The sequence below is a fragment of the Phyllobates terribilis genome, unplaced genomic scaffold (assembly GCF_046119375.1).
Source record: "Phyllobates terribilis strain yellow unplaced genomic scaffold, ASM4611937v1 Scaffold_9__5_contigs__length_417890890, whole genome shotgun sequence".
Taxonomy (NCBI): Eukaryota; Metazoa; Chordata; class Amphibia; order Anura; family Dendrobatidae; genus Phyllobates; species Phyllobates terribilis.
In genome coordinates, this window is record NW_027362769.1 from 112587131 (window position 1) to 112603824 (window position 16694).

The 16694-nt window shown below is 44.9% G+C and overlaps 1 protein-coding gene across 2 annotated transcripts in view; it reads right to left on the reverse strand.

Annotated features, from left to right (window-relative positions):
* Positions 1 to 7760, reverse strand: part of ITGA6 (integrin subunit alpha 6) — a 98307-nt gene extending 90547 nt beyond the window's left edge. Inside the window, exon 1 of one of the 2 annotated variants that reach the window (XM_073646941.1) lies at positions 7344 to 7760. In XM_073646941.1, coding sequence (XP_073503042.1) covers positions 7344 to 7525 — 182 coding nt within the window. In that variant the 5' untranslated portion in view covers positions 7526 to 7760. The remainder of the gene's footprint in view (positions 1 to 7343) is intronic. The other variant, XM_073646942.1, reaches the window with a different exon arrangement.
* Positions 7761 to 16694: the final 8934 nt, after the last annotated feature.

A 16694-nucleotide genomic window follows, 5' to 3' on the forward strand; every position in this document is an offset into this window, starting at 1 on the left:
TGTCACCTCTCCCCCCATATAATGGCCCATGCAGGATGTGACCTCTCCCCCCATATAATGGCCCATGCAGGATGTCACCTCTCCCCCCATATAATGCCCCATGCAGGCTGTCACATCCCCCCTATATAATACCCCATGCAGGATGTCCCATCCCCCCATAGTGCCCCATGCAGGTCCCCTATGGCCCCATACAAAAAAAAAAAAATCCAATACTCACCTCACTGCTTCTCTGGACTCGAGCGCAGCCGGCATCTTCCCGCTGTGCGCTGTGACCGGTCAGGAGAGAGCGCGGTGTAAAGACGTCACCGCGCCCTCTGACCTGATACGTCACAGAGCATCAGCGGAAGACACAGGAGCTGCTGCGGAGGCACGGGGAGGGGTAAGTATGATGGCGGGTGCCGGGGTCCTGATCGAGCGGGGGGAGGAGAGGGGAGGGACGGGAGGAGAGGAGAGGGGAGGGGAAAGGAGGGGAGGGGAAAGGAGGGGAGGGGAGAGGTGGGGTAAGTATGACGCTGGGTGCTGGGGTCCTGATCGAGCGGGGGGAGGGACGGGAGGAGAGGAGAGGGGAGGGGAGAGGAGGGGAGAGGAGGGGAGGGGTAAGTATATAAGTATAACGCCGGGGAGAAGAGAGGGGAGAAGAGAGGAGGGGAGAGGAGGGGAAAGGAGGGGAGGGGCGTCACATTTGTCCTCGGGAGATAAGCGGCTGTAGCCGCTGATCTCCTGACGATAGCCGCATGTAGGTCAGCGGCGCCTGCGGTCGGGGGACTTATGCTGCGAGCAGCCGGCTGCATCTCCCGGCTGCATCGCTGCTGACCTCCGTGCCGCATATGAGCCGCTAACGGCCGCCATGTTTTTCTGAAATGCCGCGTCGCTGATTGGCCGCGGCCGGACCAATCAGCGACCCGGGATTTCCAGGACAGACAGAAAGACAGACAGACAGACAGAAAGACAGACAGACGGGATAAGACAATTATATAGATAGATAATGAATGAATGAATAGTAAGATGTGTAGCAATATGGAAAAAGTTTTACGCATAAACTCTTCAGTAAAGCTAAACTTTCTTTTCTGACCATCATTGCCCCGCTGTGCTGCCATGGCAATGCATACCCTATCCTCGCTTCCAAAAATTGAATGGATTGAACAATTTGAATGCATTTTCCAACACATCGGACCTTCTCATTGCAAGAGACTGAGTATTTATTTCTTGACAACTCACTATCATACTTACAATCCAACCCATGAAATCACACTGTATATGGTCAGCTTGTCGGACCAATTAACAGGACATCTTGCTTTTTTGTGTGCATATTGTTCCAGATATAGTTTCTATATGATCTTCTTCTGATTATTAAAGCAAGATGCCGGCGTGGTTCCTAAAGACCAAAACCCTCTTATGAAAAAATCATGTCTATTGTGTGTTTTCATGGGGGGAGTAGTAAACTTTTCAGCCCAGTAGTCTGCATTTTCTCCACCAACTTAAGCCTGTTGAATGACAAAAGGCTGCCAGCCCGAACACTAGGCCAAAGCATTCACAGCGCTGACCTTTTGTTGTCCTGGAATTCTCTACCAGCCAATGCAGCTCGTTGTATGTACACGTCGGTAGGAGTGACGCCGTGCGGCGAGTCTCAGTACTCTGCAAATGCACCATACACAATATGAAAACACAGATTGCAATGTAGGCATTTAGTGTTCGTGAAAGTTACGTGGATACATATGTAGAGATTACTCCATTCATTAATATGCCCTAGGCTGTCTTTATTATATCGTCATGGTTTATGTTATAAAGCAACGCAGTGCTGAATCTGTCATGATACCACATACATAACAATTAATAATAATGGGATCTGTCAGAGTTCTGTCAAAGGTGTGACAGAGTCACTGGTGTTATATACGCGGGTAGGTATGTGTCACTCCGGCTGCTAGCCTGTGTGAACTAAAACCTACAAACTTTCTGCCAGCATGTTATATGCTGGGGGTTAACTCACTTAAAGGGTGTGTTTTTTGTGAATGGCAAAGAGGGGGGGGGGAAGCCATTCACACTACCTCCCCTCAGGGTGTGGCTGAGCAAGTTTAAATGCTCAGTCACTGTTTTGTTTCTGCAATGTGTGGTCTGGAGAAGGAAGTCTCCAGGCTGTGTTTGGTGAAGCCAGAGAGCAACACCGAAGGACTGGTGTTTGGTGTTTCATTGTGCTACCTGGAGCGGGCGAAGCCCCACTCGCTAATGGACTCTGTTATACTTTATCTTTTGTCTTTCCGTTACCCCGGAGAGGGCCTGTTTATTTTTGTGGAACCCTGTAGGAGCTTATGCCGTCTAAATAAACCAGCAGGAAGTTAATCCGAGACGTGTGTCCTGTGTCTGCCTCTGGGAAAGCCGAGCAAGTCGATTTACCACAATGGGTTTATCTCTTTAAAGCACCACTCCAGCTGAGTTTTTATATTTCAGCGCCGGATTGGTGCCACAAATCTAAGGTCCCTGCCCCTGGTCTCATATTTACCAGCCACCGTCTTTTTATGTTCTTGGCCCCACTCCGGTCATCTTCCGCAGTTTGTGACCTTCCGGAATCGCTCCAGTGTTTGCTGGGCGAGCCGGAGTTCATTACTCAATGTAAGTCTATTAGAGCCAGAACTGGGTCCTCATGGATTTACACTGAGAGCTTGTGACCGTTACCTCTGACTTCCAATCAGTCAGAAGTTGCGGTCACAAGTCGGGACCGGAGCGGCACCGGGAAGAGCTGAAGACGGCGGCTGGTGAGTATAATCCTTGGCTCAGGCACTTTACGGTAGTGGCACCACTCCAAAAAATAGACTAGAGTGGTGCTTTAGCTGAAGGGATAGTCCTGCACGCTGTGCTATACTGCCTGGCAAATCCGATGGACCTGCAAATACCCAACTGCTGGGGCACCAAAAAACTGAAAGAATAGAGGATTGAAGCCCACCCCCTCCTATAAATTACCATAATGAGGAGAGGAAAGTCAAGCAAGAATGGAAGTTACAAAAACATACTGAAGGAGATAATTAGGGGATAATTTATTGATCACTGGGAATCCGACCATTGGGAACTCCACTGATTCCAAAACTGGAGCCCTGCAGAGGCCTGAATGGCGAGGAGGTAGAGCATCTGTACCTCTGCCCAATTCATTGTTTATGGAATTTCCAGAGATAGCCAAATACAGAGCTGATCTATCTCTGGCAGTCCCATGGACAATGAATGGACTTCGCTCCATTCATACAGGGCCCTACAAAGACCCATTCTCGGGATTGATTGGCGTTCCATCAATTGGGCCCCCAGTAATCATTACGTTTACCCCTAACTTACTGATAGACGATAACTTCTATACTTACAACAACCCCTTTAATACAGATGAGTAAGTAAATAAACACTGTCATCCCGTGACTAGTTTTTAAAGTAGTTTTCCCAGAAATGTATTTATTGATGGCCTATCCTCTGGATGTTTTTAAGCCATTAATGTCTGATCGGTGACGTTCCAACCCCTGGAGCTCCCACTTATCTGCAGTATTAAGAACAAAGAGCTGCAGCACCAGGTACGATTACATGTACAGAAGTGTCATTGTGCTTGGGGCTGCAGTTACGGTAAAACTGTTCCCTTTATAAACAATAATCAAGTAAAATGTTAACTTTGAGCTTTATCAATAGGATAATCTGACATACACTTCCAGAAGAAGGCTGTAATGGATCCTAGTGTATACATGTATAGTGGGATTCATCGCCAATAGGGTCCCATTATTAAAAAAAGTATATGTTTTTACTGTACACCTTTTTATAGCTTAGAATAGCTTAGTCTACTACCACAAAAAAAGCTATACCATAAAAAACATCCAATGGATGCCAAAAATTACAGTGTTTTCGCCTCCATCAGGTGAATGGAGCCCTATGAATATTTTTAGCATATACACTGGGACATGTCATGGCATATACAGCAAACAGAGGGCTAAACATTACGTGAACAGAGCTCTCGCAGGAGAGATGTCCTGGGTTCAAATCTTTCAATAAACAAATAACTAAATAAAATGCTGAGGAACCAATTGCCTCCAGAAGTCACATAACAGTCACATAGTAAACTGAGTCCACCTGTGTGTCATTTATTCTCAGTATAACTACAGTTCTGTGAAGACCTCAGAGGTTTGTTCGAGAACATTAGGGATCAAACAGCATCATGAAAACCAAGGAGCCCACCAGACAGGTCAGGGATAAAGTTGTGGAAAAGAGTAAAGCAGGGTTAAGTTATAAAAAAAAATAGCCCAAGCTCTGAACATCTCACGGAACACTGTTCAATCCATCATCCAAAAATGGAAGGAGTATGGCACAACTGGAAACCTACCAAGACATGGCCGTCCACCTAGCAAGCAAGGAGATAACTAATTAGAGGAGCAGCCAAGAGGCCCATGGTCGGTGTCTATATAAGGAGTTATCATCACTACTAAGTTTACATGGTACAAATCTGATGCAGTATTTGGGTGGAAATAATACAGCAGTAAGGGTATTCCACTGTGCTATATTTTATAACATTGTAGAGGCCATGAATATGTGATCAGTGGACATTTAAACACCAGACACCTACCGAGAGATGAAGGGTCCACAGAGTACCAGCAAGCACCACAGCCTCACATCACTGAAGACAGTGTGAGTCAGATCCTCACTGATGACACATTGATGGCTTATTGTGCCCAATGTTAAACATATTATTGTTGAAAATAAATATTTACCAAAATACTACTAATAAAATAAAGCCGATACAATGTATATTGAAGCCACAGCAGACATTCATTGAAAGTAATGTTCTGTGGTTTCTGGTCCATCCTCAGATTTCCATTCTAGTCTTCCAGTGATGTTTTATTAGAGAGCTGACAGTCCGCACACAGAGAGGAGGCATTGAGGTGTGAAAAGCCAATGCAAGCACATTGGACAATGCAAACATTAGTGGATGGGGGAGAGAGACTCTTAAGAATTCCCACGGGGACAAAGTACAAAGTGGGGGTAGGGTTTATCGGGAGCAATTAACCCTTCATATGACATTATAATTACTGATCGGGAAGAGAATCTACTTGTCCAACTAATATTAAAAATTGTAATTATAAGTCAGATTTCAGGCTCAGGCAACAAGCTGGTGCAAGATCAGGATTCGATGGTATTTTCAGTGACTCACCTTGTCACTGTCACCCTTTCTTACAAAGCTGTTCCCTTTTTTAAGCTAAAAACAAAATCACCATTGCAACTGACTCACACTAGGTGTTTTGGGCTTTTTTTGTGGGGGTGAATCTTCCATCCATATATGAAAAATGCAACATCAAGTTATGAAAATATAGAATACTTTAGTGCACTGTCTTCAATGCAACAACAAAAAAACAGCCGAAAAAAAAGCATTACATTCATTAATAGTAGATATCTATTATTGAGTATTAAAAAAAACACAGCGGCTTAAGAAAGCCATCATACAAATGAAATGACTCTTGGTTGAATAGTTACTGCCTAGTTATTTCTCCCGAATTCCCTGCTTGATTTGGTCTAGCATGCATGTTTATTTCAATGGGGAGAGTGGGAATAAGATGCTGCCAGAAACCTCAGTAGCTTATGCCTTACAGAAACAAATGATCGGGCATGTTGAAATTCAATATGTTTGAACCTTCTGTCCCCCAAAATTTACCATTGGGGAATTGAAAAGTCCTCTTACCCAGTAGTCGGCTGAATTCAGAAGTTTCAGACAAGTATTTTTTCTCTATTTCCTAAAAATTTTAAAAGTGTTTAAACCCCACCTTTCCCCCACGAAATGTAATATCACATTTGTATCACAGTTAAACAACTTCTTGGGGAACTGGTTGATAATCAATATAATTGCTATTACAGTTCTCACTGGGTGACTGATGAATATCTACTTATTCAGTGATACATTCCTGCATTACCACATAACTAGGAAGGTTTACTGTATGGAAGTGGGAGGAAGCTGGGTGACAATTCCTGTGGGAGCTGAAAAGGTGGCCACAATGGTTCTCACCAGCCACCCACAAAGAAATAGAACCAAAAACATAATCTTTTTTTTTAACAACATAGCAGAAGTGGACAACTTAGGGAGCTACAGTTTAAGAAAAATAATATTTGTTATCATGCAACTGTGAGCTGTAACAAGATGATGAGGCTTGTAGTCCTCAGAAATACCATCTAGTGGCACAATTTAACACCAACGGTCCTGCCTGACAGCCCCCATTCATCGCATACTGTGGAGTCATTTAGCTCTGTACAGTTTGCTTCTACCACATTTTTCCAGTCTTCTGAAAGAACATGAAGAGGGAAGTGAAAAAGTTATAAAGGGCAATGTTACATATATTATTCACCGGTTTAATCATTTACTCTGCAGTTACAAAGTCCACTAACCTGGGCAGATGTTCAAAGACGAAGGCGACAATTGACTAATAACCTTTCAAACACCAATACACTGAGCAAAAAGTACAATAAATCAGTGATCGGTGTCTCTGCCCCATGCACTAAACACAATGCAGGTACTCGTATCTGCTGGGGGTCGCTGTATAAACTGGACTGAACCTCTGATCATACAAGATGCAACCAAGATTCAGCTCTGAATACATTACATTCATTCCGGAAGCTAAGGAGAACTCTTAAAGGGGTTGTTCACTCTAGGCTTCCATATGCTCAATTAGGACCCTGTTTAGTAGCCAAAACAGAGAGTGACTCTAGGTTTGGTGGACAACCACATATTATAAGATCGCTCATTGATTACATCTGACGTGTATTCCTTCGTCAGAGATCTACAGCAGACGCTCACATTTCTGCAGCAGATGTGAATGAGGATTAGCCCCTTTGTCACTTCACTAATTCTCAGTTTGCAAAATCCAAAGGGAATAAGTAATTATCTCCATGAGGAGGAGAAAAATCTTTTCTAAAGTTTTCTGTAGCTTGTAAATGATTTGGTGGAAACCCCATTCACATGTATGAGGTGCGGATTAACACTGATTTGGGGGCAAAATCCACACTGAAATCTGTGACAAATCCAACAGGTGTGAACAGGGGCTAAATGCACCAATGATATCAGACATGTTCTCAGAAGTCTGTGATCATGGGGGGGCTTCAATTCAGCAATCCTATAAAATATCCCTACAATCAGTGTCTCGTATGGCTGACAACAGAAAATAATAGACTGCATTCAACAGCAACCAAATGCAAGTAAAACTGATTCTTGTGACTATTGCAGCAGAACCAGTGATCATGTCTCTATAATATCATCCATTCCTGGTATTACAAAGAAAGTAGAAAAAAAAAGTTTGCCAGATTCTGTCGCCCGATGCGATCTGATACAATGTTGCACTTACAGCCTCTTGTCCTCAGGTTGCAGCTGCCGGTGCATGGCCAATGAGAAGCCGAATAAACTCCCTTGCTCTCCTTGCTTCACCATGGCATTGTCAGTATCCAGGTTGAAAGCTTTGATCACAGTGGGAAGCAGAAGCCCAGAGCAGAGCAGGTACAGCCATGCCATCCTCCTCGGTGCCGCCATGTGTGCCCAGTGTCCTGTGGTATGTCTCACCCTGCGACTTTTTATTCCTGCCCCCCTCCCTGCGCCCTTTCCCCGTCCCACTCTGCGGCTCAATGCTGTCGTTGTTCTCCGGAGAGATGGGCTCTTATATGAGTGCAGACCCCGCCCGTCCTGTCTGCAGCCCGGGGGTAAGGTCTCTTCTTCTCCAGGGCTCCCCTGCCCTGCCCACTTCTCGCAGACTCGCCCCAGTTTCCGGGCTTTACAGCAGGTGCTTTCACTGGGAGCTCTGCCTGATAGTGTGTACAGTGCTAGGGAGGGGCAGACACAATGCACCGGCACAGCCAGATGTGGCAGGCAGCCAGCAACTCTAGGCATGCCCATGTGCTCAGGTGGGCACTCTGCACTATGGACCATCTGCCCTATGGGCATTCACGTATCTATGGGCAGTCACTTATCTATGGGCACTCTGCACTAGGCATTCTCTCATCTATGGGCACTCTGCACTAGGCATTCTCTCATCTATGGGCACTCTGCACTAGGCATTCACTCATCTATGGGCACTCTGCACTAGGCATTCTCTCATCTATGGGCACTCTGCACTAGGCATTCACTCATCTATAAACACTCTGCACTAGTCATTCATTCATCTATGGGCACTCTGCACTAGGCATTCACTTATCTATGGGCACTCTGCACTAGGCATTCTCTCATCTATGGGCACTCTGCACTAGGCATTCTCTCATCTATGGGCACTCTGCACTAGACAACAATACCAGATCGGTGGGAGTCTGGCACCCGAGCTGATCAGCTGTTATTTGCTCTGGCAGCTCCAAGATGTCAACACTTTTAATATCCTTTGCCGCTCCGTTCAATGTATAGCTACCGGGTCTAGCTAAAGAATAGAAACTGTTGTGCAGCTACACATTTATCGAATAGCACTCGGCCTAGTGTTATATTATGGGACAGTGCAGATCTGCAGTTATTTTCTCATGCCGATTCAGTATTAGAAAACAATTGAGTGCATCCGATAATCAGATAATGTGCACACATACAAGTTTATGGGTGCGTGTGAAACATCGGACTGCAATCGGACGTTCTCTGAGTGCAGTCCAATGTACGCTCACAGAGACAGTGGAGAAGATGGAGAAATTAAGTTCTCCGTCTTCTCCGCGCCTGTGCTGCGATTCAGATCACAGTAAGGTGAGACTCAGCTCAAATTCTGACAGAGTTTGATCCCAGTGACATTAGCATAATTGGTCCAATTCTCTCACATGAGAGAATCTACAGCCATGTGACCCTGGCCTTAAAGACATTGTCCACTAGTTTAACATTGATAGCATATCCTTAGGATAGGTCATCAATGTCTGATCGGCCGTGGTCCGGCACCCCCGCCAATCAGCTGTTATCGGTATCGGTGGCCGCCGCGCATGCTCAGTTGCGGAGCTGCACAGCACAGCTCCGTCAGCTGTATAGTGACTGTGGCCGGGTACTGCCCTTCTGCCCCCTATTGATTTGATTGCAGTGCCAGACTACAGCCATTATTCTGTAAATGGAGCTGTGCATCTCCATAACTGGTAAGTTCCGGCCACCGCCGACACAGAGAACAGCTGATCAGCGGGGGTGCTGGGTGTCGCACTCCCACCGATCAGACATTGATGACCTATGCTAAGGATCTGCCATCAGTGTTGAGGTAGTGGACAACCTCTTTAAAGTTGCTGCACTTTGCAGCTCCGTCCCATTTGTTTACATCCAGTGGCTGCTGGTGCAAATGACAAGATAATCGGTGGGGATGCTACGGACCTCCACTGATCTAACAATGATGACCTATCTCATGGTTTGGTTATCAATTTGTTGAGAAGTAACAACCCCTTTAAAGAGATTTACAACTTCAATAAAACTTTTCCTGATATGTACAGTTTGTTGCTAAAAACCAAACTGTGTTTTACTTCCCCTGCTTTGTACAGCGGTGAGTCTCCTAGTGTCTGTTATCGTCTGCAGCGCTGACATCACTGCAACCAATCACTGAACGCTGCGGCTCTGCCAGTGTAAAGAGCACAAACTGCTCAGGGCCACTGTGCTCAGTGATTGGCTGCAGCGACGTTGACATGAGCAGCAGTGGAGACTCAAAGCTGGACCCGGGGAGGGAGAGTAAGCAGAGTTTGTTTTTTATAACATACTAAATGTATAAGGAATAGTTTTCTGAAAAAGAGACAACCCCTTTAAGGGCGCAGACAGTTTTCATTTTTACCTTTTCTTTTTTCCTCCTCTTATTCCAAGAAGTCTCACTTTTTTATTTCTTCACCAAGATAGCCATACAAGGGCTTGTTTTTTTTTGTGGGACAAGTCGTAGATTTGAATGACAAAATTCATTTTATCATATCATGTACTGAAAAACAGGAAAACATTTCAACGTGGGGAAAGGGTGAAAAAAACCCACAATTCTGCCATTGTTATTTTTTTTTTGTTTGTTTTTAGGGTGTTCATTATGCAGTAAAAATGACCTGGTAGGAGGATTATATAGGTCAATATAATAACGGTACCAAACTTTTATAGGTGTTTTTTGTACTATGCTATTGGATTAAAAAATTCTGAACTTTGTAAAAAGAATAATGTGTTTTGTGTCCTATAACTTTTTGATTTCCCCTCTCAATGGAGCTGTATAGGACTTGTTTTCTGATGAAGATGCTTGAGAAAGTGCCAGGAGGTTGTAAAGCTGTAAAATGCCAAGAGGTTGTAAAATGCCAAGGGGGAGTAAAAAGGGGGTACTTTGAGGGACCTAAGGTGTAACACACATTCTGATTTGTTTCATATTTGTTTCTTAACTCCTTGTTTCCATGTGTTTCTTAGTGGTTTTGCTGCCTTCTGTCTGAATCTACAATGTGCACATTCCAAAAAGAAAAAACAAACCACTGCATGAACAGGTGTGTCCAAACTTTTGAGTGGTATTGTACTTCGGTATTGCATATTTTTGGACAAATCACGGTTTCCTATGAAGCCCTGACTGTGGCAGGGCTTCACAGTAGCACCAAGATGGCAGTAATGGGGGTCTTCAGCCGGCCACCGACTGCCATATTAGCCCGGCGGCACCTGGCAGTCATGTTGCAGCGGGGCCAATGGGTCTGATCAGAATTGTGCAACATAAATGTCTCTGTCAGTGACTCACCCCAGCGATCAGAGCTGGCTCTTGTCGCTTATGTTAGAAGCAGATGCCGGCTGTATAACACAGCTAGCTTCTGCCCTGTATGGAGCAGTCTCAGCTCCTGAGGGTTTTATCAAGATGTTGATACATTTGTCTCATCTTAAAAAGTGGAAAAACATCTTTAGGCGGAAGTGTTGTATCTAAAGAGGCACCAATTTTAGCAAACATTAGGTGGCACATTGACAAACTTGGCGCAAATAAAGGCAACAAAGCCTCAAGGAAAACTGACTTAAAAAATCCACTTTTGATAAATATCCCCCTTAGAATAGACAGCTTATTAAAATGCCAATTTTTGCCAGTGGCTCCTGGTGAATGATACATTTGGCTCTTCTAGAGAAACTGTTATCTAATTTCACAGCACTTCTAGGTTGGCTCCTTTTTAGGCCTCATTCACACATCTAATTTATCCATATATGGGAAAAAGGAATTATTTTTCTGATCAGACTTTGATCTGAGTTTTTCTTCTAGTGTCATCAGTTTTTTTCGTACTTGAAGAAATTAAAAAATAAAGTTTCTCCACCTTCTCAATTCTGACAGTCTGTAAAAATCGGACTGCACTCAGATGTCATCCAAGTGTGATACAATTTTTTGACTGACGCATAGACTTGATCAAAATCGGACATGTCTCCACAATTTTTCGTGGACTTTCACAGACATGTGAATGGCCTCAAAGCTATCACATTCACGAGTGCTATCCGTGAAAAACATAAGTAGCACTCGTTCGTGAAAATCTCTGAATAAATCTTTGCACCAATCTTATTTTCTTTGCTAGAATTTTGCTGCAGACTGCACCCTCTTCAACTATGCCCACTTTGATTGAACTCCCAGTGATCAGTAAGTTATGTATCCCTTATCCTGTGGATATGGTGTAACTTCATATTTTGGAAATAAGTCTTTAAGGTGGGTGACAAGTTAAACTTGTGTAGAAATATAGGACTGTGAAGAAAAAGTGAGTTGGTTTTGGAGTCATTATGTCTTCACTTTAGAGTTTCACAAAAAGGGGCAATAAATATCTGATTTGACAGTTAACTCGTATAATGCCTGTCATTGGGATAGTTCAGAAAGATAATGTCCACCAGCCACCGTAGGAATGCTGAATCACTTAGGTCACCATTAATCTTTTCCAACAGGTTAATAGAAAATTCATCAATGCAGACAACAAAATAAAAGTGAACAAAACCTTCTTTTGAGAAGATGCAAATTAGAAGAAAAAACCTACAGGAACAAATAATGTGACTGCTCCTAGTTTACACTTATGAAAACATCAGGGGGCAGAGGATGCAACCATAGAGGTATTGTGACCAATCTAAGGAGAGACAGCGAGGGGGGGTATTGAAAAAGCTGGTATTTGGCCAAGAGATTTAGGAGTAAATGAAAGATCCAGCTCTATTTGAGGGCAAGTACTAGATCTATACACTGCACTCTCATTCATTAGTCTTTGCTCACTCTGGTGTTTTACAATTGCTATTACCAGATTAATAATAATATTAATCTTTATTTTTATATAGCGCCAACATATTCTGCAGCGTTTTACAGACATTATCATGACTGTCTCCATTGGGGGTTACAATCTACATTCCCTATCAGTATGTCTTTGGAGTGTGGGAGGAAACCAGAGAACCCGGAGGAAACCCACACAAACTCCTTGCAGATGTTGTCCTTGGTGGGATTTGAACCCAGGATTTTAGGGTTAAAGCTATAGGGCAGGAGTCCTCAAGCTACGTCCCGCGGGCCACATGCGGCCCGCGGAGGACTTTCATCTGGCCCGCCGGGCTATGGGCGGAGGAGAGGAGAGTGGTGCCATAGCCCGCCCTTCCCCCCGCTTGCTCAGGGCCCCGGCAGGCGGATACTTACCTCTCCTCGTGCCTCCGCAGATCCGCTGTCTTCCTGCTCTGCACTTCCTGTGACATCTCAGGTCAGAGGGTGCGGTGACGTCTTTACACCGCGCCCTCCCGAGTGCTGTCACAGGCAGCGCAGAGCGGGACGACGACGCTGCGACGCTGGAGTCCAGACCAGAGTAGAGCAGCGGCAGCAAGTGAAAAGTGAGGTGAGTATTGGATTTTTTTTTTTTTAATGTATGGAGGCATAGGTCATTATATGGGGGGGTGACATCCTGCATGGGGCATGATATGGGGGGTGACATCCTGCATGGGGCATTATATGGGGGGGGTGACATGCTGCATGTGGCATTATATGGGGGGGTGACATGCTGCATGTGGCATTATATGGGGGGGGTGACATGCTGCATGGGGCATTATATGGGGGGGGTGACATGCTGCATGGGGCATTATATGGGGGGGTGACCTCCTGCATGGGGCATTATATGGGGGGGTGACATGCTGCATGGGGCATAATATGGGGGGGTGACATGCTGCATGGGGCATTATAAAGACAGGGGAGTGATATCCTGCATGGGGCATTATATGGGGGGGTGACATCCTGCATTGGGCATTATATGGGGGGTGACATCCTGCATGGGGCATTATATGGGGGGTGACATCCTGCATGGGGCATTATATGGGGGGTGACATCCAGCATGGGGCATTATAAGGGGGGAACAGCCTGCATGGGGCATTATAAGGGGTGGAACAGCCTACATATGGCATTATAAGGGGGAAGCAGCCTGCCTATTGGGAACATTTACCTGCCCATTGAGGACCTATGCTGCCTATTGGGGACCTATGCTGCCTATTGGGAACATTTACCTGCCCATTGAGGACCTATGCTGCCTATTGGGGACCTATGCTGCCTATTGGGGATATTTACCTGCCTATTGGGGATATTTACCTGCCTATTGGGGACATTTACCTGCCTATTGGGGATATTTATCTGCCTATTGAAGACCTATGCTGCCTATTGGGGACATTTACCTGCCTAATGAGGACCTATGCTGCCTTTGGGTACAGTTACCTACCTATTGAAATACCGGTTGATTTAACTTTACTTGTTCTTCATTTTAAATATTGTATTTGTTCCTGTATTGTTTTTTTACTACAAAATAAGATATGTGCAGTGTGCATAGGAATTTGTTCATAGTTTTTTTTAAAAACTATATTCCGGCCCTCCAATGGTCTGAGGGACCGTGAACTGGCCCCCTGTTTAAAAAGTTCGAGGACACCTGCTATAGGGGGTGTGAAAAAAGTGGTCACACTCAGTCCCAGATGACTAAGGAAACCCAAAGGCTTCCCTGCTAGATAAGGGACCAATATTATAAATGGCACATAATATACAGAGTTCTCTATTACAGATTTTGCACTAGGAACCAGGAGCTTCAAGTTCTCCCTCTTCAAGATATACACTGCTCAAAAAAATAAAGGGAACACTCAAATAACACATCCTAGATCTGAATGAATGAAATATTCTCATTGAATATTTTGTTCTGTACAAAGTTGAATGTGCTGACAACAAAATCACACAAAAATCATCAATGGAAATCAAATTTATTAACCAATGGAGGCCTGGATTTGGAGTCACCCACAAAATTAAATTGGAAAAACACACTACAGGCTGATCCAACTTTGATGTAATGTCCTTAAAACAAGTCAAAATGAGACTCAGTATTGTGTGTGGCCTCCACGTGCCTGTATGACCTCCCTACAACGCCTGGGCATGCTCCTGATGAGCTTGCGGATGGTCTCCTGTGGGATCTCCTCCCAGACTTGGACTAAAGCATCCGCCAACTCCTGGACAGTCTGTAGTGTAACGTGACGTTGGTGGATGGAGAGAGACATGATGTCCCAGATGTGCTCAATCGGATTCAGGTCTGGGGAATGGGCGGGCCAGTCCATAGCTTCAATGCCTTCATCTTGCAGGAACTACTGACACACTCCAGCCACATGAGGTCTGGCATTGTCCTCCATTAGGAGGAACCCAGGACCAACCGCACCAGCATATGGTCTCACAAGGGGTCTGAGGATCTCATCTCGGTACCTAATGGCAGTCAGGCTACCTCTGGCGAGCACATGGAGGGCTGTGTGGCCCTCCAAATAAATGCCACCCCACACCGTTACTGACCCACTGCCAAACCGGTCATGCTGAAGGACGTTGCAGGCAGCAGATCGCTCTCCACGGCGTCTCCAGACTCTGTCACGTCTGTCACATGTGCTCAGTGTGAACCTGCTTTCATCTGTGAAGAGCACAGGGCGCCAGTGGCGACTTTGCCGATCCTGGTGTTCTGTGGCAAATGCCAAGCGTCCTGCACGGTGTTGGGCTGTGAGCACAACCCCCATCTGTGGACGTCGGGCCCTCATACCATCCTCATGGAGTCAGTTTATACCCATTTGTGGCCTGCTGGAGGTCATTTTGCAGGGCTCTGGCAATGCTCCTCCTGTTCCTCCTTGCACAAAGGAGGAGATAGCGGTCCTGCTGCTTGGTTGTTGCCCTCCTGCCGCCCCCTCCACGTCTCCTGGTGCACTGGCCTGTCTCCTGGTAGTGCCTCCAGCCTCTGGACACTACGCTAACAGACACAGCAAACCTTCTTGCCACAGCTCGCATTGATGTGCCATCCTGGATGAGCTGCACTACCTGAGCAACTTCTGTGGGTTGTAGAGTCCTTCTCATGCTACCACAAGTGTGAAAGCACAACCAACATTCAAAAGTGACCAAAACATCAGCCAGAAAGCATTGGTACTGAGATGTGGTCTGTGGTCCCCACCTGCAGAACCACTCCTTTATTGAGGGTGTCTTGATAATTGCCAATAATTTCCATCTATTGTCTATTCCATTTGCACAACAGCATGTGAAATTGATTGTCAATCAGTGTTGCTTCCTAAGTGGACAGTTTGATTTCACAGAAGTTTGATGTACTTGGAGTTATATTCTATTGTTTAAGTGTTCCCTTTATTTTTTTGAGCAGTGTATATTATATGGACAAAAGTATTGGGGTACACCTCTTAATAATTCAATTCAAGTGTTTCACTCAGTCCCATTGCAACAGGTCTATAATATACAGCCCCTCATCTGCTGTCTGCCTTTACTAACATTTGTGAAAGAGCTGCAGAGCTAACTGGTCCTTTAATAGGAGCCAATAGTGTAGCAAGTCAGTTCATGAAATTTCTTACCTTCAAAAAGTTTGACCATTCCCTGCGAGTGGCGTTATTGAAAAGAGGAAACGTATAGGAGCCACAGTCACTTAGTCATGAAGTGGCCATGCAGCTGTGTGCAAGCCTTACATCACCAAGCACAATGCTAATTGTCAGATGGAGTAGCACAAAGAAGACAGTGCGCAAAGCAAGGTTGGGGGGTTTGGTGTGGTGAACGTGACGGGCTGCACAGAGCCCAGACCTCAACCCCACCTTTGTAATGAACTAGAAGAGAGATTGTGAGCCCGGCATCTCCTCCAACATCTGCATCTGACCTCACAAATGATTTTGTGGATGAATGGGCAAAAATCTCCAAAATGTTGTCAAAAGCCTTCCCAGAAAGTGAAACCTGTTATAGCTGCACAGGGGGAACTAACTCGGATTCAGAACGAGAGGCGATGGAAGCTCATGTACAGTAGGTGTAATCTGCAAATGTCCCAGTGGTTTTGTCTGTATAGTGAATTTACCTAGTGCGAGACATATCAACATTCAGTGTCCTTCTCACTTTTCTGTGATATTCCAAGGTTAGGAGCATCTGAAAGCCCATGACAAATTAATATAGCGACTTGGCTGCTCAATTATGTGTTGATTTATTCTGCTGTATGATTAGCTGCAATATAATTTGTTAAAAGCTTCATGTCAGGGGTTAACAGAAGTACCGATCTAGTGCTAAGGAACTACTGATGCATCTCAGAGAAGTATAATGTACCAATTCACTAACACCATTTACACCATCAGACCTCTGCATCCAATTGCATCTAAAAGGAATTCATACAAGCGTCGATAGCTAAGATTTCCATTTCCTGGTCAGTATTAATTAACCTGGAACCATCATATGAAGGTGTCAGAATGAAGATCCATTAAAATAAAAGGATTATTAGGATCTGATATCTCCATCAGAAGTATGTTA